Here is a 22729-nt window from a genome sequence, read left to right as displayed (position 1 = left end):
CTACTCCCGGGCAGCGGGTCACGTGACTCCTGGGCACGCCGGATGTGACGTATCACCGGAGGAGCCATGGAGCTGAGTGAGCTGCTGTATAACAAGTCGGAGTATATAGAAACAGTGAGTGTGGTGGGGGCCCCGTGTGAGGTGCAAGCTAGGGGCCCCTACGTGGAGACAGTACTTATATGTGGCCTGAGGTTTAATGCTCAGCCTCTCTGTATTCATTCTGTGTGTATATGTACACTGTGTGAATTATTATATATATATATATGTATGTATGTGTGTGTATATATGTAAATAAATATATACATATATATATATAGTGTGTACTTGGTGGCCAAAAAATTGGAAACCCTTCCCCAGCCATGCAGGAGGACCCACCCATGGTGTACATATACACACAGACCAGTGACAGCAGCTCCATTTCTGCAAATGGTTTTGCATGCAAAGAGATGATCATGACCAGGCTCAAAATATTACTGAGGAACTAAACTGAAAAGTGCCTAAAAAAAATCCCCCTACCTTCAATCTCGCAGTGCAGACGATCAGTCCGGAGGTGTCTTCCATCAGGTCCTGGCATTCGTCCCCGAGCCAGTGCCCCCGGCGCTGCCATCTTCTCCTCTTCTTCGTCACCCGACCCAGGCGCGAGATTGGGTGATGTAGGATGGGAAAAAAACTTGCTGATCTCACTGCGCATGCGTGAAAATGCTCCTTCTGGGCATACCTGATATGGTCAAGCATGCGCAGAAGGAGCACCTAAGGGCCTCCCAGGATGTGTGATTTGGGTATTCTGGGAGGCTTGCGCTCCCATTCATTCTCGATGGCCTAGGTGATTGAGAATAAGGGGGTGGTGCTGCACCCTCTTTTTTTTAAAAAAAGTGTTGCACGTAAAAAAAAACAAACAGAATTTTTACCCTACATAAAAGGGTTGTCTACTCTTTTATGTAAAGTGGAAATTTTGAGTTTAGGTACGCTTTAACCTTGTGTGTAAATTCCTCATAGGACCAAACCAGTGTAAACATTGCATTGTGTGCCTTTAGCTGTCTGCACTGACTGGCTGCAGACAAGGAGTAAGAGACAAGTGCTGTGCTTTCCTCATTGAGTTGATCCGAGCCGGTGCCCCCGGCGCTGCCATCTTCTCCTCTTCTTCGTCACCCGACCCAGGCGCGAGATTGGGTGATGTAGGATGGGAAAAAAACTTGCTGATCTCACTGCGCATGCGTGAAAATGCTCCTTCTGCGCATACCTGATATGGTCAAGCATGCGCAGAAGGAGCACCTAAGGGCCTCCCAGGATGTGTGATTTGGGTATTCTGGGAGGCTTGCGCTCCCATTCATTCTCGATGGCCTAGGTGATTGAGAATAAGGGGGTGGTGCTGCACCCTCTTTTTTTTAAAAAAAGTGTTGCACGTAAAAAAAAACAAACAGAATTTTTACCCTACATAAAAGGGTTGTCTACTCTTTTATGTAAAGTGTAAATTTTGAGTTTAGGTACGCTTTAACCTTGTGTGTAAATTCCTCATAGGACCAAACCAGTGTAAACATTGCATTGTGTGCCTTTAGCTGTCTGCACTGACTGGCTGCAGACAAGGAGTAAGAGACAAGTGCTGTGCTTTCCTCATTGAGTTGATTTCATTGAGTTATTCATTCTGCATCGCATTTATGTGATTGCTGGAAGGAGGCTGCCATTGCCTTCCCCTTTATGTCATTGGTGCAATCTATTTATAGCAAATAAATAACTACAAAAATTAGGCAGAGGAAGGGGCGTGGTCTACTTTGACACTAGGAGGCAAAGTCAGTATTTGCATATCAGACCTTTTGAGACCCAGGGAGCTCAGGAAATGTTTAGTTGTCCAGCTACCGTGCCTTCTGGACTACAGAACTCTGCATGACCCCCCCCCCTTTGTTATTATTATTAAACAGGATTTATATAACGCCAACATTTTACACAGCGCTGCTCTCTGCTTGTACTCACACAGTAGGCCTGATTCATCAAAGCTCTCCAAGGCTGGAGAGAATACACTTTCAACAGTGAAGCTGGGTGATCCAGCAAACCTAGAATGGATTCCTTCAAAGTAACTTGATATTTGCTAGCAAATGTTTTTAATCCTGGACCAGATTCATTCCAGGTTTGCTGGATCACTGATGAAAGTCTATTCTTTCCATCCTTGGAGAGCTTTAATAAATCAGGCCCAATGATTTCAGTTGTTCTCAGAATTTCAAGAGCCTGCCCTTATACTGTGACTGATAAAATGTCTCCTGTGAAATATACTTCTGGCAGTGTGTCAGGGGAGACTGAACTCCCACTGCAATCATTTTATAAGTCTATTGATAATTCCTTTTATATTATAAATCTGGTCATCCTGTGATTGACACAGCCATGGCTGAGCTTGCAGGGTGACACCACTTTCTTTGTAATGTTTCAGGAATGCAGCGGTGGTCACCTCACAACCTTAGCCTGCTGATTGTCAATGTAAAGGGACTGCAGTGCTCTACCCTCCTGTAAGCGGATTCACAGTGTTAGACTAACAGTACAATGCTATTGTAAGAGATTCCCTGCTGGATTACAGGAAGCTATCATAAAGACAGATAAGAGATTATTGTACTATCTATTATTATTAATAAACAGGATTTATATAGCGCCAACATATTACGCAGCGCTGTACAATAAATAGAGGTTGCAAATGACAGACAGATACAGACAGTGATACATGAAGAGGAGAGGACCCTGCCCCAAAGAGCTTACAATCTAAGAGGTGGGGGAAGTAACACACAATAGATCTACATATTTATTACATTTGTTTGTGTTATTACTCATAGGCTACAGCTCAGTAATGTGTATTTTATTATCCCTAGGCATCCGGAAACAAAGTCAGCAGGCAATCTGTGCTATGTGGAAGCCAGAACATTGTGCTCAATGGCAAGGTTAGTAATCGGACATCCAAAGATTGTGAGCAAGCGTTATTATCTGCCTGAGATGGTATTTTATTTCTCTCCTATTGGAGATTTCTTCCTGTTTAGTGAAATGTTATCAGCAGGACAGGAAGTGATGGGAAATTTCTCACGGTTTTTATTAATAAAGCTCTCCAAGGCTAGAGAGGATGCACTTTCATCAGTAAAGCTGGGTGATCCTGCAAACCTGGAATGGATTTCTTTAAATCATTTGCTAGCAAATGTTTCCAATCCTGGACCAGACCTGTTCTATGTTTGCTGGATCTCCTAGCTTCACTAATGAAAGTGTATCCAGCCTTGGAAAGCTTTAATAAATCGGGCTCAGATAGCATTTAAACCTAAGCGTGGTTCTATTCCTTCTCCACACGATCCAAAACTAAGTCAGAAAAGGATGAAACATCTTGATACATTGGACCTGATCTATGAAAGCTCTCCAAGACTAGATAAGATATCATGGGGGAATGTTCTCTAACCTAGTCTTGGAGAGTTTTAATAAATCAGACTCAGAGTCTGGTGTGCTAAATGCAATACAAATGAAGAAAGATGCTGAAAGAAAGTAAATCACCCATCGCTGGCTGTGTAAGATTCTTGAACATCGCTATTTTGTTTTTTGGTACATTCCGCTGACAACATCACCATTATGTCCAATAGTGATATAGAAAGAGGCGGAATAGTGATATAGAAGAGGCGGAACTACCAGAAGTTTAAAGATTTCAGCAATATGCCATTTTTAGTATTACAGTGTGGGCTGAAGGACAGATAACTATTAAAGTGTGTCTGAAGCCAAGAACTAGCAAACAGAACCACTCCTACTAAATTATAGAGAAAAGGAGTTTTCTATGAAAAGAATAGAGAAAGAAAAGAAAAGGAGTAGTCAAAATAAGAACAGCCTGAGGCAGTGTTTCTTATCCAGGGTTTTTTGCAACCCTAGGGGTCCCTTAAACAATCAGCAATTTGTGCTTCTAGGGTCAATCACTACTGACTCTCATGATTGGATGACATTCTTCACAATGTAAGAGGCATTCTGACCACCACAATATGCCATTGGGCATATCATAAAACAGAAGTTCCCCCATGATAGGTTGAGAAAGGCTGGCCCAGGGTGACAACATCATAAATTCTCCTAACATACAGTGCTGTGAATAATGTTGTCACCGCAGGACAGGAACTGACTTATAAGCAGGATGATCAGGCCAAAATAAAAGGAAAAAAAAATTATTTGACCAGCACATGGTAACCGGTAAAAGGAAACATATGAAATTTATGTTCTTGGGTTTAGATGGGCTTAGACTTGGATTTTCCATTGAAATCCAGATGTGTGGCAACAATTGCTCCTTATCACTTGGTATTTGAATGACACAGGTACCGCTTGTCACGACTGGGAGGTTATAACTTTTCACTATGACACCAATGACTGGGAGTAATATTTCTATTGGGAGAGTGAAAGCTTTGTAATTTATTAAAATGCAATTCCCATCTCCGCCAGAAAAAATGGTGGCGCTGTTGTCATGCTAACATTAGAACAGTGGCTATTTATCGAGCAGAGAACTCTCTGCATTCTCTATTTACACCAATGGTTAGTACTCACCTGTTGTACAATCTGTTCACCAATCACTATTAATACACATTTTAGGGAACTTAAAATCACATGACAGGTCAACTGTCATGTGATGTCCAACCAATGTGACATACTAACCAATGAAATCACCTAAAAGTTGCTTTTGCCAAGAGGGGTGCTGTCCTCAAAGTGAACCTCTCATAAGAACAACATGGAAAAACCCTGAACAGGTATAAAGATAAGGACTTCTCTTTTCCCCAACATTTTGTTTATAACTGTTCCAGGTCAGTGACTCAGAAATTATAAAAGCCAGGTGGGTAACAGCTCCCATATTACCCTGATGACAGGTTCATTTTAGTCAATGGCCATCTTTGGCTATACCAAATGAGAAAATAATGTTTTATATGGATGAGGACCTCATCAAATCTAGATTTCTCGGGAATACCTGACCCCTCCTGTTTGAGCTATTGCATTCCATTTTAAGGATAAAAATCCTTTTAAATTGCGAAAGAGCGCTGCTCTGTAGTCATAATACACATTTTGTCCTGGGTTGACAACGCTGCTTCTTCTATAGATACAGTATAAGTGTTGTCACCCCAGCATAATAAAAGGGGAAAAGCCAGAAAAGATGAAAATAATGAAGCCACTCCATACCAAGGACTGGTGAGGTGCAGAATAGTTAAAGGTAGATCACCTGTCATGTTTAAAATGCTGTGTCCCCAAAGAGGGGATTATGTTCCTCTTCCTGTTCTGACACATCTTACCAGGCCATGAAAAGATGGGAAATCTCCTTTATGGGGACACTGAGCAAAACAATCCTAACAGAGGTTTTTTGTGACACCCATCAAATACCCGGAAAATGAGCGGCCCTTCTTTTCTCTTGAGCCATATGACAGCCAAAGAGGCAGGAAGTGAGGGGAAATCTCTGAGTAGGGGACACAGTCCGCTGACAGGCACTAAACTAAAAAAAAAAAAGTTTTGGCTGTATCTGGAACTCAGTTACCCTGCACTGGGGCATCTCAAGGCTACCCCCAAAGCCACCACACTAGTTAAAAATAAGCATTTAACTCTTTCAGAACAGAGGGGACATGGCAAAGGCAGAGTAGCTCTAAAAAGAGAAGGAAAGGATTAAATCCTTTATTATGTATTTTATTATTGTGTGTGTCCCATTGGTGAGATTTTCCTTACTTCCTGTAGGGGGATCACACAAGCAGGAAGTGGGGTAAAAACACCCCAGAAAGTATACATATTGTAATAAATATGTAAAAAACTACGTCCTGGTGGGCGTTGAATATTTTTTCATGGCGCATGTTTTTGCATGTATTCCTTACTGGCTAGTGGGAAGAATGTCACCCTTACAGATAGCCAAAAAGATCATTGGTGTGAGTGGTAACTGACCTGAGATTCACAAATTGCTCAAGGAATCTCCTAGCAAGCTCAAACATAAGGCTTGCGGGCTGAATCCAGCCCACCTGGCTGTTTTATATGGCCTATGGTGACTGTTCTGCATGCAAGCGCCTGACATTTGCAGGCAGAAGGACCCAGTACTTGAAAGCTAGGTAGAAGCAGGGTGGTCAACACAAGTGCCTGACCGCGCTTTAGGCAGGAGGACCCCAGTTGCTTCTTCACACTCCCAGACCCAGCACCAAGCATGTCTGTGCTAGAGTCCCGATCGTGCTGCCAGTAGTATGCTGCTGCTGCTCCGGGTATGGAATCCCAGTGGGATGATACATTAGCAATGTCTCCAGACTCAGAGAAATCGGCCTCCACCTCAGCACAGTGTCCCCTCACATAGACAGGCCAGGATAGGTCAGGTACACTGACCTCAGAAAAGCAATCACTCCCAAAATGTCCAACAAGAGAAAAGTTGATGCAGAAGGGAAACAATTATGAAAGATGGGAAAGCAAATATTTATTCATGCCTCACGAAGACAAACATATTCTTATTTTAGTAACATGATTATTGCACAGGGATGGTGTGTAATATGGTGTCTTAGGGTGAGGAAGGGTCTATACTTAGACTAGACTATACTTATACTAGACTACTAAGACTATGTATCTTATTAAAAAGTTTGGCCCGCCACTTAGCCTGTGTTTCAGATTTCGGCCCCTTATGTGGTTTGAGATTGACACCCCTGATCTAGAGGAAACCTGGTTGAGAAACCCTGATTTAGACTGTTTCAGTCTGATGTAGACTGTTTAACACACTCCGTTATCAAAATACTGGACAGAAAATGAGTCCTGGGTTTTCCTATTAACTATTTATCATTATGTAGTTGATACTTTACTGAGCCATTCCTGTAGATGAGCCAGCTGTTGGCAGACTGAATGACGCACCTTGATTTCTCATATTTATATCTTCCAGTCCCCGACTCCTGTTCAGCTTGGTGTTCTAGGTCTTCTACCTGGAGGCCTTATTACCTTTCCTCTTACATGTTTCATTTTAGGTTGTTATTAAAAATTCGGCAGCATGAATGAGATGAGTGTATGATCAGGTAAAGAATCAATAGTATTCACTTACCCGCCATGCACCCATTGAGCTTCACAACCACTTCAACTCCTTGCTCCCGCAGGCCCATGTAAATCAATGTTAAGCATTCTCTAACAACCAGCAACTTATTGGAGCATTTTCCTTGACAGAACCAACAGAGCTGTGTTGTATTTTGCACGTTTGGTAGCACTCATGTTGCCCGTGAGAGAGCGCTCTGCTGATTTACATTGTTTTTTTGAAGCAAGGGCAAAAAAACAGGCATTCCAGGACAATGTTTGATCAAATATTAATAGGTTTTGCCCTTTTTTTTTATTTTAACATCTAATCAATTTATAACATTAGATGTTGTATGGCTACGTACACACGTCAGATAATCATTGCCTAAGTCGAAATGTTGTGCCCATATTGTTGGAAAATCTGACGTGTACAGCGCTTTCCCTACTTCGCCACGACAGAATAAGAAATGACCAGGAATTACTGCTATACACTCCTATGGAGGGGAGCACAGCAGGGTGCTGCTCACTTATTCTCTTCACTGCATAGAACAGAGCAGCACTGTGTGCAGAGCTCATTCAGTTATCGCAAAAGATCATTTCCACTGACAACTCTCCGATGTCCTTCCGACATCTGTATGGGACTTTAGCCGCAGCTGCCATCACTTTGCAGCATCTTACATGGAGATTCCCCCCTTCTCCTCTTGGTAATTCAAAAAAAACAAGAAGATCATTTGTTTTGTGAATGACTAGGAGGAGAGGGGGACATAGCCAGCTACAATAGTCCCTTATTATCATCGGGCATTTGGTGATCCAGAGGGGTGGATAACCAAATGATGTTGTAGGACACTAAAAATATACTTTTACCCAGACGACAGAAATCGATCATCTATATGGTCCTAAATGCATGTTTACTGCTCCTAAACTTGTAAGAGCATTATGCCCACTGTTGGGCTTTACATTTATAAATATTTATATATTTTTTGATAGCTTGCTGTTCCATAATGCCTTAAGTATGGCATAGGATTAGACTGCTCCCTTCCTCATTGCTTTTAATCGCCTGTTTGTTTATCTCAATAATCCTCAGTATTCACTACCTGTCCTAGGTATTCGTGTGAACATATTTTTACTTTTGTTGTTGTAAATACCTAGAAGATGCCTAAAACCTACTCAGCATAGCCAACCTGAAATATATCGTTCTTTTTAATCCACTTCAATGTGGAAAACTACAGACCGCTCTCTGTGTTTATGTACACAAGGAGTTTGATATACAGAAAGATAAGAGGCAGTTTACTTTACTTCACCTTGCTGGTCACTTTACTAAGTGCAGTAAACATTCATTTTGTTCAACAAACAGATCCAATTGGCCTGATTTATTAGAGCTCTCCAAGGCTGGAGAGGTTACACTTTCGTCAGGAAATCTGGGTGATCCAGAAAACATGGAATGGAGTTCTTCAAAGTCATTTGCTATTTGCTGGCAAATGTTTTGAATCCTTGACCAGATCAATTCCAGGTTTGCTGGATGAAAGTGAATCCTCTCCAGCCTTTGGAGAGCTTTAAGAAATCAGGCCAAATGTCTTAACGGCCCTAAAAATGATGGAGTATGTGGAAGTTGTGTGGTACATTAATTGTCTCGTGTGAAGTCTCTGCTCTAACTCTTGATATGGTTCCTATCCAATTAGGAGATTGTATGTTCCAGCTCCTTGGTTTTGGATTGTCTGTACATGTCTGTACAAGAATGGAAACCCCTCAAAAAGCCACAGCAACTGAGCAGACCCCAAACCTTGGTGCCACCATCACCTATTGAGTCCCCGAGAAAGTTGTCAGTATAAAGAAGAAGTTTAATCTGCTTACTGCATTATAGTTGAATTTCTCTTTCCTGGTTTTATCACTTTTCTTTTAATAACATGCTGTTTTCATGACACACCTTATTTTAGAACTACCGGTAGTAAATTCATGCTTCTCTCAGCAATGCAGGCAGGCTATTGTTAGTGGAAGGAACTGGCGAGGAGCTGAACATAGCTTCCTCAGAACAGGAAGACATTGTGATGTCCACATGTGAGTTTTTGCCTCCTTAAAGAAAAAGCTGATACCAGTGAATTAAAGGGGACAGTCAGGTTGGTGGGGAAAGGGTTAGATTATGCATTGTTAGATGTGTCCTCCATCCAGAAAGGGAGGCAGCCCCTGTTCGGTTTGCTGCAACTTTTAATGCTTTTCGTGAGAAGGTGTGAAGTCAAAGTAAGCAATTTCAGTCTAGGAGAGGAGCATGTACAACTGTCTCAAGACCAAGGTTACGTACACACGTCAGATGATTCTCGGCCAATAATCGCCTCAAGGTTGATATCGGACGAGAATCTGGAGTGTGTACAGCATTTGTCATCCGAACGACCATCCTGGCGGATCCATGGCCAATGTACAATCGTAATGAAAGTGAATGAGAGAGCACAGTAGGGAGCCGCTCCATCATTCTCTCCCCTCCCCTCTCTATAGATCATGGTGCTGTATGTACAGAGCTCATTCATACATTGTGCAGTCATTTGGAAAGGATTGTGAAAGATCCTTTCCAACGACATTTATTGCACGTGTGTACCCAGCCTAAAGGTAGAGCTGGTATTCAGCTTTAACTCTCTGGCATTTGTCTGCTGATTTAAACAGCCTCTGACATGAATAAATGTTGAGCAATACTTTAGTTTCAATAGGTTAAACCTTCAATAGTGAAGAACACAACTTCGATTTACAACTCTTGTTCATTGAACCAGAAGGCATTTATACTTCTTTAGGTCTAAATACATCCATGGTCAGCATTTAAAACCGGATAAATGTCTGCAGTTCTTGCAGCCTCCATTGAAATTAATAGAATGCAGTTGGTGATTGCAGTATAGTACTGCACAGGGGAATATAGTAGGTATTTTACAAAAAACCATTTTAGGTTCCTACTTTTTACAATGAACCTAAACTAAAAAACAACAAGAAGTCACCAAGAGGTAGAGCTAACTAAAGACATTCAAAGTCCTGGCTTCTGGTGGCTTTTTGCATGGTGTAGACAAAGTCAAACACTGCGCATGCACATCTGTTGTCATTTAGTGGCTTAAAAGGATTGCCATGCACACACAAGTTCTTTCTGGAGTTGGTAGCAAGGATATTGGCTTCATGGGAGACACCCGTGACAGATTCCTGTACAGGTAACTGTGTGCTGTAATCAGCATGTATGGTGTGCATACTTCCTGATCATATAGAAAAGAGGAGAGATAGGTGCCTAGCGTTCTGAATATGATAAATCTAGTCTCAAAGAAATTGCCAAATCCCCATGGGGTATAATAATAAGCAAAATCAAGACAGAAAAAAAGGGATGTTGTTTTTTGGCAAACAATAATATATATATATATATATATATATATATATATATATATAAATAAAGTTTACACAACTTCGTCCTGAATCCACATTACTTTATGGGATTCCCAAGGTTGAATGTTAAACTGAGTTCAACTAACATTCATCAATAATAGAGATTAAACATTGGAACCTAAATTCACAGATAGTATACAAGATTTTTATTCTTATAAAACAGCATTCTTATAAAACAGACCGTAGCAGTAATAAGTATTAAACAAGGGTTCTAATTAGTTCATAATAAACCAAATAAGTATATAGATATATAAAAGTCAGTAAGTAAAAAGTTCATTTCCTCTTTAATATGATTGTATCTTTATTAGGTTGCTTTAAAAAACAAAGCTGAGTACTATTTGCTATACTTTGTTTGCTCTGATATTTAAACTTTTTGGGTTGGCTTTGGGACTATTCCCTGCATCTCTGCCCAGACAATTCCAAAGAAATGTAAAACAGTGACAACAGTCTGCGTTCAGTGTACACAGCTGTCTGACATCGTCCAACAGTATTTATCTCTGTTTAAGTAGACCTGCCAGGAATGCACCTTGTGTGCGGGCCAGACAAACCCCAGGAGAACGCCAAGTGCCTACAAAATCTCTGCTGGCACCTTCTACCTTTTTTTATGCCTCTTCTCTATTGTGTGCAGTATAAAGTTTCTGCTGGCTTCTAGAATAGCCAGAACAGCTTTCAAACTGTTACCCCCCAGGTAAAACCAATCAACATCAGACACAGAATTACAGCCAGACAAAACAGCTACACATACAAGTATCAAATATGGCTCCTTTACCCTTCAGAATTTGCACCGTATGTGTTTATAAAACTGTTTTATGTTGTTTGCTTTCCTTCATTGATGCTTTGGGCACAGCAGGTTGTTGAATGTTGTTATAAAGGGATGGAACATTTCCAAGTATTGCAACCATCAAACGTTTATTTATATTCCTGATTTTTTTTTTATATGACCCTATTTAGAAAAGGGAAAAAAGAGGCACAAACAAATGCTTGCTATTGGTTGAAAGTTTCTGCAAACTCTATTAATGTTTCCCATTTCACATTTCTGTGGTGGTGTTCTGGGTCCTGTGCAATGTTATCAGCTCCACTCAGTTCTGCATTTAAACTACAGAACACCTCTGTGTGATCGTTACTTAGTAAGCCAGGTTGAAAAAGTCCATCAAATTCAACCACTAGAGAAATAGACATATCCCAGATATCAAACTCTATGGACATATTTGATTCAGAGGAAGGCAAAAAAAATGTTCTCTGGATCAACAGTCTTTTATCTCTGATGGAAGTGAAAAAAAGGGGTTTTCTCTGTCTAACATAGCTTCTGTCCTAGGGTGAGAACGCTGCTCCTCCAAACATACACTGTGTCGTCTCTTTAGGACAGGAAGTTTACCATTAGCAGGATTACCTGGTAAAAAAAAAAAAACACAATTAAAAAGGAAATTAATACAATTTCCTAACAAATTGCATACACAAATGATAGACGTGTAAAGAACTTTTAGTCACTGATATCCACATGCATTCAGTGTACACAGTAGGTGAGGCTTCTGTGGAATCCATACAGTGCGTCAGTGCAGTTACGATTCATTTATTTTCAATAGAAAGGAAACCCTGATCTTGGTGCTCCCAGAGTGCACACCTACACAGGTTCCCAACTGAAGCAGGAGCCTGCCATTGCTAACATGCCATTCTGCAAATGCTGGCTGTAATGCTTTAACCTCTAGAACCATGTACACACGTAAGATGATCCTTGCCCAAAAATAACATTTGTTCTCTTCTTGGTTGAAAATCTGGCAAGTGTACAATGGTCCCTCAATATCATTTATCAATCTGCTATGGTGGATTAATGAGTAACCAATCGAAAATGACCACAGTGCATTTCAGCAGGGTGCCACTCTCTCCTCTACAAAGAAAAGTGCTTGTATGTTGTCACTGGAAACGATGACAAAAGATGGTTTCCAGAAATAATCATCTGACGTCCATTGGGTGGCTGTACAGGGCCTAATTTTAATACAAATCTGAAATTAGCCGATGAGGAGTCATTGACTTGTACTTTAGGGTTATTATTAATATTACACAATAATTATGTAGCGCCAACATATTACACAGCTCTGTACAAAGTCCATAGATATGTCACTGTCCCTCACAATCTAATGTCCCTCCCATAGCCCTATGTCATTAATACAATCTAGGGTCAACTTTGGGGGGAAGCCAACTAACCTAACTTCATGTTTTTGGAATCTGGGGGAAAACCGGAGTACCCAGAGGAAACCCACGCAAACACAGCAAGAAGCTGCAAACTCCATGCAGATAGTGTCCTGGCCGCAATTTGATCGCAGGACCCAGCGCTGCAAAGGCTGGAGTGCTAACCACACGGCCATGCTGAACCGTGGGTTCCTTTACATTTATTATGGGTTTCAAATCTCTGTATTTAGTGTAATAGCCAGAAAACTGGCAAGTTCCAAACATCTTGTAGTGAGCTGGCATCTCTGCCTGAAATTCCAACTTCACCTCCCTCCAATCTTTTCTTTATAACATAAAGAAGTCTCTATTGTAGTATAAAAATGAGAAGGCAGGACAAACAACCCCTGCTTGAAATTAGAGGCGTGCATGCAGGATCAACAGGTAGTTTTCTGTACCTGCAGCATTTTAAGATACACCAGACTTATAAAATATTTGCAGATATGTCCTGAATGATTTTTTTTTTTTTTCAAGTTGTCCAGATTCTTGCTTCTCTTTGTTAAATAGGACTGCTAATTCTCATCATCTTGCTATTCATTTTTGTTTTGCAGACATTAGTTATGAATGATTGTATCATCCGGGGGGACCTGGCCAATGTTCGAGTCGGACGACATTGCGTCATCAAAAGTCGAAGTGTGATTAGACCGCCATTTAAAAAATTCAGCAAAGGGTGAGTTTCTTGCAAGTTCTCAAAGTTTAATTTGTTGGATTGTTTTACAGAACCTCTTGCTATTGACAAGTTTTATAAAAAATCTTCCCAGCCATCTCCACTGTTAGTATACATAGATGTATGGTGTCATAATGGAGAGGTTTGGAAGTCACCAATTACAATCCGATAACAGTTTTGCATTGTGCAGATATTAAGTGAGTGCCCAACACCCTGGAAATTTTCAGTGTGTCTCTGTCTTCCTGTTAGACCTCACTGAAATAAAAGCCCAGCTTAGGCTATGTACACGTCAGATGATTATCGTCCGATACAAGCTTCAGAAAAATCTGGCTTGTGTACTGTCCGAGATCATTCATGGATCCTTCCTGGCGGATCCACGAATGACAGCAATGGAAGTGAAGGGAGTAGAGCACAGCGGGGTGCCGCTAGCTCGTTCTTCCCACTCCCCTCTTCATAGAACAGAACAGCGTTGTATGTACAGCACTCATTCATTCAAATTTTGGTCTTTTCTCGTTGTGAAAGATCGTTTCCAACAACAAAAGTCTAACCTGTGTACACAGCCTTAGTCTGGCCACACATGGGGTTTCAATTTACCTATTTTATCAATTTACCAACTGAAAATCCTTTCTATTTTTCTAAATTGACATTATCTTAATCCGAGTACCTTATGGGTTTTTGGCTCAGTTTCCGGCTCGTTTGACTTTTGGAGTATACACACATTCTTTAATAACTGAGAGATCAGTTAAGTGAAAATATAACAGTGAATTCTCTTTTTTACTGGTTGAAAAGATTTGATAATTATGTAGAATTTACCTTAAAATTAAAAAAATGCAAGCATGCAGTCTCTTTATTGCATGTTTTCTCTTCTGCACTGAACAGACTTATTTGCTTGTTCACAAGTTACATTATTCCAACCCAACCAATCAATATGGCCAGAGATAGTGACAAGTGAAGACAGCAGCTTTCATAAAGGTGGCGGCTGCATTAGAGTTCCTTTTTTTCAGGCTTTTTCAACAAGTAAAATACCTGTTGAACCTGCCACGAATGCATTGTCATTGCCACAGCTTTCTGAAAACTACTTATTCCCCCTCCATGTAATGGAGGTCCAGTCTGGGTGACAGACTATAGACAACTGACAGGTTCACCAGATAAATAAAGAAACCAGAAAAGTAATGCAGGCACCACATCTAAGGACCGGTAAGCTGCAGTGTATCACAATATTTGTTTTGCGTTTAGATACTCTTTAATTCTCATGCCAATGTTTTTCTGGGTCAGGTAAGAAAATAAGTTGGTCTATAATTGATTTGTATGGTCAATGCAGACATGTCAATGGTTCATTCTCTGGTTTTTATAAACAAGCCTCCGCATTTTATAGTTTACAAAATATGTCTAAAAGCGTTCCAAACATGTTTTATCCTCTAAACAAAAGGCAGAGACGTGTCTTTTTTGAATTATACAGAAATGAGGCTTTATTAAGTGTTAATGATACCAGGGACCTATATACCGTCCTGGTCACGTTGCATGATATTAATAGGGCCCTAAAATAATCCCATTGGGATATTGTTGTCACCTATTCAGCGTGTTCCATTTATGCAATAGCATTAAGTAGAGTGCAGGGTTTTGGGTTCCGTAGTGTTATTTAGAGACCCGCCTCATTCTGGTGGTAATTAGCACAAACACATTAAAGCTTTAAAAGAACAAATTGATTTGATTGTTAAAAATAATAGCAAGGGCTTTTTTCAGAGGCAAATAATTAGGCAGGTGGACTAAACTAGGGCGGGAGGGTACATGTGCCAGTAACGACTTGTGCTATATCCGTGTGACTGAGGTGCATGTAGCTTCACGTTCTCTGGCATTGTGAACCCAAGTAATATATAGCCATGAAAGTCCACAGTGATTTAAGCTATACTGATTACTTTATGCTGCACCATTTTTTTTAAAAGACTGCACTGCAGAAGTGAACTTTTTTACATGTGGTTCCCATTGCTATTCATGAGAGATAAAAAGACATAATACATGTTAAATAAAATATTAAAAAGGTTAAAGGTTTATGCACATGTCAGATAATAGTCACCCGAGACTAACAGTCTGACATGTGTAAAGTGGTCCCCCGACTGTTTGGGAACAACAGCGTTTCACTCCTATGGAGCTGGGTGTTGCTTGTACCCCCCCTCCCCTCTCTACAGAATAGAACGGTTCTATGTGCACAAACACTCATGCGTTTTTCTGTCACTGGGAACGATCACCAAAGATCATTCACAATCCTCTGATGTCCGTCTGACATCTGTACTTTGGCTTAGAGGCTTTAGTTTCAAAGACTATTTTATTGCAGCAATATTTCTTAGCGACAGTGGTCGCCAACTACTAAATTTTGTTGGTCCTGGAAAAACTTTGATATGATTTGCAATTTTTATGTTTTATTAATATTAAAGCAAAAAAATTATTCTAATAAATTCTTATATTCTGAATAACAATTTTCCCCTTTATATTGCACTAAAATCACAAACTGTACTAGAGATGGAAAATCAAGGGAGGCGCAGCGTGACGTCAGTGTAGTGTTAAGTTGTATGAGGTTAGCGAGCTGTACGCTTAAGTATTGTTTCCACCATTACAACAGTCACCCCGCACCGCTAATACTGATTCTCATCTGATTGTTTTGTTTTGCTCTTTTAGGTAAGTATGACCTTTACTGTGTATTTTCTTTAACTGTTATATTTAATGAAATAAACCCATAATGAGTGAGAGAAAGCAAACAAATATTTTGCATTTCTTTAGTAATACCAAAGATAATGCAACTAATGATAATAGTATCAATAGTAATACTTCACTGTGAGCTGATCAATAAATCAGAGCCTCCACAGTACTTGTCTGTCAGGCACCATTAGGAAGATCATTAATTTACAAATGTATTTATCTTTTTTAAAAAATTTGTATTAATGGTCCGCGGGATTTAAATCTATGAATTTAGTGGTCTGTGAGGCCTGAAAGGTTGGCGACCGCTGTGCTAGGGGGTCCCTAAACAATGAGCAATTTATGTCTCCCAGATCAGTTAAACAGACACCAATGATCTTTTTGGTTATGTGTAAGGGTGATATTCTGACCCTTGGTCAGCAATTTCAGAAACAATCTTCCTACTGACCACCATGCTAAAGTACTGTGAGCTGTCTGTATAATAATTATAGAATGGGTTCCCTGAATACCCCTGTTATAAAAAGGCCAAGAAACACTGGATTGGAAGAATACTACTTTTTGCCCCTGACAGCTGATACTCTCCTCTACTCTTGGAATATGAGTGGGCCCTTAGTATATTCACATACAATACTGAAACACTGGAATGTGATGATGTCAGTGAGAGATTATACATAGTTCTAGATGTACAAATAAACATTTGGTGTCTGCTCAGGCTGATGACATGTGAAGCACTACCTTTTACCTGACCAGGTGCCTAGATAGCCCTGGCTGCAAGTCCTGGGGGAGCTAGGTTCCACTTTTAGGTTTCCATTATTAGGCGGGTCATTATTGCAGAAAGGGACGGTCAATAGTGGCGCCCTGCAATGGAATGTGAATAGGTGACTCGGCCAGGTTTAGTTCGGCTTTAATATGTCCAAGGATTCCCCCTCCAGCCATCCTTAAGCAGAGAAGTCACCACTATGATGACTTGTAATGGATTCTTAAAACATGGGACTTCTGTTAGCTGACACTGTTCTACCCATGTGAAATGGAGACTAAAGCTCCACTTGCTGACAGTAAAAATTTACAGATACTAATCTGGTAAATTTAAGTTCTGCTCAAAAACAAAACTTGATTTCAGGAAGTCACAGAAGTTGAGATTTGCATAATGCCTTCTTAGGGAAGTTTTCCCATGGATCTGTACTAAGTGGTCACTTACTTAGAAAGACACTGGTCTAAAATGTTTTCAAAATAATTTTGTGCATGCGATTTTTCAATTTTGCTACGCACCAGTATTTGTAATGTGTTTCCTGCATTTGATCTCATCTTTTTCCAGAGTGGCATTTTTCCCATTACACATTGGGGACCATGTCTTCATAGAAGAAGACTGCGTGGTGAATGCAGCACAGATTGGATCCTACGTACACATAGGAAAAAACTGTGTCATTGTAAGTGTCCAGTGTTGGTGATGGAGTCCAATTTAATCTTGTTCCTTCAGCTTCCTTGTATTTTCTATTAATAACCCGACTCTCTCCTCTACAATCTATTATGAATGCTGCAGCCAGACTCATCCATCCTTCCCTCCGCTCCTCTTCTGCTGCATCCCTTTGTACTTCTCTTTATTGGCTTCCATTTCACCTTAGAATCAAATTCAAGCTCCTGTGCTTTGCCTTCAAATCCCTACACAGTTATTGTCCAACTTACCTGACCTGATAGAATAATACTCCCCCAGCGGCTCTCTTCATTCCTCCAATGATCTACTAATGACTTCCTCACTCATAACCTCATCACACTCATGGCTCCAAGACTTTTCTAGAGCTGCCCCGACTCTTTGGAATGGGCTTCCTTGTCCTATTCAGCTTGCTCCTACCTTCTGTTCATTTAAAAGAGCACTTAAAACCTGTCTTCCTCTGTCTCTTAAAACCCTCACAACTTCCCATCACTCCATATCTCCCCACCTATTGTGTGAGACTTCCCCCACCGCCTAGATTGTACGCTCTTCAGGGCAGGGTCTTCTCCTCTTCCTGTGTCACTGTCTGTTATTGTCTGTCATTTGCTACCCCTATTTATTGTACAGCACTGTGTAATATGTTGTCGCTATATAAATCCTGTTTAATTATTATAATAATAATAATTATTTTTAATAAATAGGATTTATATAGTGCCAACAAATTATGCAGCATTGTACAATAAATAGGAGATTCAAATGAAAGACAGATACAGACAGTGACACAGGAGGAGGAGAGGACCTTGTCCAGAAGAACTTAAAATCTAGGACAGGCATGGGCAAACTACGACCCAATACGGTTGTTTCTCTGGCCCTTTGGGTGTTCCGTGGCTCTGGCCAGTGACACACCGGGCAGGGTCAGGGGAAGAACCCCGCTGGATGGGGGTGCACCGGCCAGAGCCACGGAACATGTCCCCCATTGGTATCCCGGCTCTGGGCAGGACCACAACCCGCCCACTCTCCTATCAAAAGGCTCAGATCTGCGATAGGAGAGTGGGCGGGGTCGTGCTATCATGACATCACATTCAGTGGCGTCATGATGCATAACCCCGCCCACTCTCCCATTGGCCTGGCCCCTCTTTCAAATTTTATAATGTGGCCCCTGACTGAAAAAGTTTGCTCACCCCTAATCTAGGAGGTGGAGGAAGTAACACACAAAAGGAGGGAGGATATGGAATCCTGGGAAGTAGCGACGGTTTCAAAAGACAGAAGAAGACGGGTTGACAAGTTTGAAAAAATGGGTTTTAAGGGCTCTTTTAAATAAGCAGAAAGTAGGAGCAAGCCGCATAGGACGAGAAAGACCATTCCAGAGAGTGGGGCAGCTCTAGAAAACCCTTCATACTAATTCTGTACCTGGTTACTTTGTTACAGGGCAGAAGATGCGTCTTGAAGGATTGCTGCAAGATTTTGGATAACACTGTTTTGCCTCCTGAAACCGTAGTTCCTCCTTTTACTGTGTTTTCTGGATGCCCTGGTGAGTAGAGCTGGGGATGGAGCCTAGGTGACAGTGGAGGGGTTAATAAATTGGTGGCTGAGATCCTGATAAGCGGGAACAGTCACCCTGGACAACACGCCATCTTTAGCATGTGCAGGAGCGTGAAGTCGAGCCCTCCAGCGATTTACTGTAGAGAAAAGAGTGTTGAAAAAGGTTTTCTACCCTTTCCAATCATCATTTTCAAAGAAACCTGAATAAAACCCAATAAAACTGTCAGCTGGGTCAGTAAATCTGATATCTTTATTATCTAAAATCTTTATTACCTTTATTATCTAAAATCTTTATTACCTTTATTATCTAAAATCTTTATTATCTTGAATTTGGTCAACTTATATTAATTATTGTAACCAGTGCAGATTACCCCCCTTTTATCACCACGTTATTGATGCCTATGTGCCCACATCCAAATTCAGCAGCATTGGCATGTGTATATTTAGCAACAACTGAGAGTAATTTGCAAAAACATTTGTTGTCCCCTCATGCATAGTTTTTATTATAGTATTACAGATGCATAAAACTTGTACCAAATTTTTTTTCTTTTGCATCTGTATCTAACGCTTAGATGGTACTGCGGATGAACACTGTAGCCTGAAGGTAGCAATGTTTATCTGCAAGTAAAATATTTTTATTTGTAATAATAAAGCCTCCAGCCCTCTTTGTTGAATATGACAAGGTTAACACACTAGTTCCCAGTTGATAATTGGCACCTGAGGTGTCCAAGGTGGTCGGGATAAAGAACCACCAGCCCTGCACTATGTCAGAAAAATGTTTAAAAAGGTATCCCTTTGCCAGGGGGCTTCAAAATCCAGATTGTGGGTGGGAAGAGATCAGTGATTTCAAATGTAGTTTCTCTGTGTTAGAAATGTCTTATTACATGAAGACCGTCATATTTATTCAACCTGTCGGTAGCTTGGGCTTTGTGTTCATTGCTGCACTATGATCGTGCTATACTGCTTCACTCGCTCAAAGCACAACTTACATTGGGGATAATTGTTCCTAGTTGTTTGGCAGGGGTGCTGACCCTACTATTCGCTCAATTTTTAAATTTATAAATAAATGGCCTGCTGATTCTACAACAGCACAGATCAAATATTACAGCCAACCAATTGAAAAAAGGTCCTATTATTCCGTTAAAAAAATAGACTTCTGGCAACTCTGGCTAGAAAAGATTTTTTAACTTTTTTAGGCCACTTTAGGGAATTTTCTGCTGTTGTTTCCCTAGAACAGATGTAAGATAAAAAGCAAATATCTGACTGATCACTATGGGTCAAAAAAGAGCAATATTAATATTATAGATACTTTATTATGTGAGTGTCAATCATCTGATTTCTCTTTTTGTTTAACAGTTTAGGCCTCTTCTCTGGTGAACTCCCAGAATGTACGCAGGAATTGATGATTGACGTGACGAAGAGCTACTATCAGAAGTTCTTACCACTCACCCAGATATGAACAGGACATTTTCCTTTACCTTTGGGCTGTTTACGTCAGTTTTTGTTTTATATATGTATATATTACCATTTCTTGCATTCCATTGCTCTAAGGCCCTCATCCCCCCTTTAACACTATATTTATTTTTACCCCAAGACCTGCTCTGCCCGGTGACGGTTCAGTGCTGTCAATGACAGTTTCTGGATGACAGAATTCAGCGTCCTCACTGCCACTCCGGTCCCTCGGTTTGCATTACCTTCCTGGGCATGTACTGCAACAGATTAGCACTTGTCATCTCAATAAACATTTGCTTTCAGTAGAACTCTTTTTATTGTGTTGTGATGAACGTCAATTTCAGCAAATGTTATGCTGCTTTCAGCCAAATAATGTCCTTACATTACCATTCTGTCATTTATGTATTCAGAGGAATGTTATAATCTAAAATGGTGTGTGCTTTCTCTGGACACTTCCTGACAGCCCCCTAGCCTGGACGGCTTTTGTGTGGCTATCTAGGGCTGCCAGGACCTACCAACAATTAGACCAGAGTGCATTTTAAAATGTTGGTGGGTATCCTAGAAAAAGACATTAGGCCTGATTTATTAAAGCTCTATGACCTGAGTGAGCCAGCGAACTTGGAATGGATCTGGTCCACAATTCAAAACATTTGCTAGAAAATAAAAAAAATCCATTCCAGGTTTGCTGGATCACCCAGCTTCACTGATGAAAGCCAATTGTGAAAGGAAAGAATGTGTTCAAATGATGAAACAAAGGGGGCTGCATAAAGGAGGAAGCATGCCTTGATGCGGAGGGGTTCCACCGCCTGTTTAGAAAACATTTACCTACCCCTCTGGGCACTTTACAAATAGACCAGTGGGGGTGTACTTCTGAAGTTTGTGGTGGGTTATTTTTAAGGACCAACCCACATCCCAGTTCCCATGTGAATACTTCTAGGCTTGGCAGTTGGCTGCTTAGACATCCAGTCATAAGTCAAAGAGCTAGAGTCATGTGCTCCATCATACCTAGAATTACAGGGGATTTTATTTGTCTCTAGCAAGTTAAAGGAGCCTCGGAGGAACGTGAGAAAGTATCAGCGGAAATGGTGGTCTTGGTGATGGTGGAGGTATTCGTATTCAACTTGACCTGTTACTTTAAAATACGTTTGCTAAAAGGGAAGACATAAGAGTTGTAAAATTCAACTTGCTTCCAAGCAAAAAGGTAATGTGCCACCCAGCAACACATTTGTGATTCTGTTCCTGCTGCCTCACCACATTTGACTCACAGGTACACAAATGAAGGAATAATCTCTCGTCACACATTTTGTTTAGTAAAACCCACAAAGTTATTCAGAACTGATAAGATGTGTATAGTCACCTTCAACAAAACACAGAAAATGCAAAATCATCATCACCTGAAAGGTGCAATTAAGTATTACATTCTTGGGAAAATTCACACATGGGTCAGCCCAGTTATTACATCTCTATTATCCTGTTAGTGCATCTTTATTATCCTGTTAGTGCAGGATATGCTTGTTTGTAGATAATAAGCTCAGTCAACCTTGACAGGTAAGGGTAATGCAAGTTTTGTCCACTGACAACCTTTATTCTACATTTAAAGTAACCCTTGTAGTCCAGGGCAACTAAGTGCAGCCAACATAGTAGCCAAAACAAATTCCTAGCCCCCTATTAAACACTTTTCTTGCCTATTGATGAAGTCCCTCATCCTTTCTATGTAATCCTGGGAAAGCCGAAGATCTCAATTTTAAAGAATTCGCTCATTTGATTATTCTTGTAAGATGTGGCCTAAATTTGGAGACCTCTGGTGGAATTTCCCTGTGTAGAAGGATCTGGATAGTGTTCAAAAGTGAGAGACCAGAGTAGGAGGTGTAAGGAATGAGTGCTCTGGAGAATAAAATGTGGAGTTGCTTCCAACCCTCCAAGGTCATGTTAAAGCAGAACTAAACCTATGATTCTCACATGTCTATGTTGCTTTGCAGGGTGCCATCATCTTCTCTTCCTGAAGATGTTCTTCGGCCATCTTGATTGTCCTTCCGTAATGACCTATCTCCCATGCAGAAATGCGGGAGTTCAAATGCATGTACAGCTTAGCTTTTTGACAGATACCCAAAGGTATCAGGCAGGTAGGAGGTATTCTTCTGCAATGATGATCTGCCTGATTGTGGATTCCTAAAAGTAGACCTTTAGTTAATTTTTAGGGGGCGAGACACGGGGCCAACCCTTTTATTATTTAAATGTTCCACAAAATGGCTTTTCAAGTGCAGTTAAAACTGCAGTTCATTACACTCTGATGGTTAAGGTCAACTTTACACATATACATTGAGGTAACA

The 22729-nt window shown here is 40.6% G+C and overlaps 1 protein-coding gene across 1 annotated transcript; it reads left to right on the top strand.

Annotated features, from left to right (window-relative positions):
* The first annotated feature begins 19 nt into the window (after window positions 1–19).
* Window positions 20–20707, top strand: DCTN5 (dynactin subunit 5). Its single transcript, XM_072417560.1, has 6 exons — window positions 20–114; window positions 2850–2918; window positions 13170–13288; window positions 17292–17403; window positions 18834–18936; window positions 20309–20707. The coding sequence occupies exons 1-6, from the start codon at window positions 67–69 to the stop codon at window positions 20404–20406; spliced, it is 549 nt and encodes a 182-aa protein (XP_072273661.1). The 5' UTR covers window positions 20–66; the 3' UTR covers window positions 20407–20707.
* The last annotated feature ends 2022 nt before the right edge of the window (window positions 20708–22729 follow it).

This window comes from Pyxicephalus adspersus, chromosome 7, assembly GCF_032062135.1.
Source record: "Pyxicephalus adspersus chromosome 7, UCB_Pads_2.0, whole genome shotgun sequence".
Taxonomy (NCBI): domain Eukaryota; kingdom Metazoa; phylum Chordata; class Amphibia; order Anura; family Pyxicephalidae; genus Pyxicephalus; species Pyxicephalus adspersus.
Note: the sequence above shows the minus strand (reverse complement) of the source record. Positions and strands in the feature narration are given on the sequence as shown.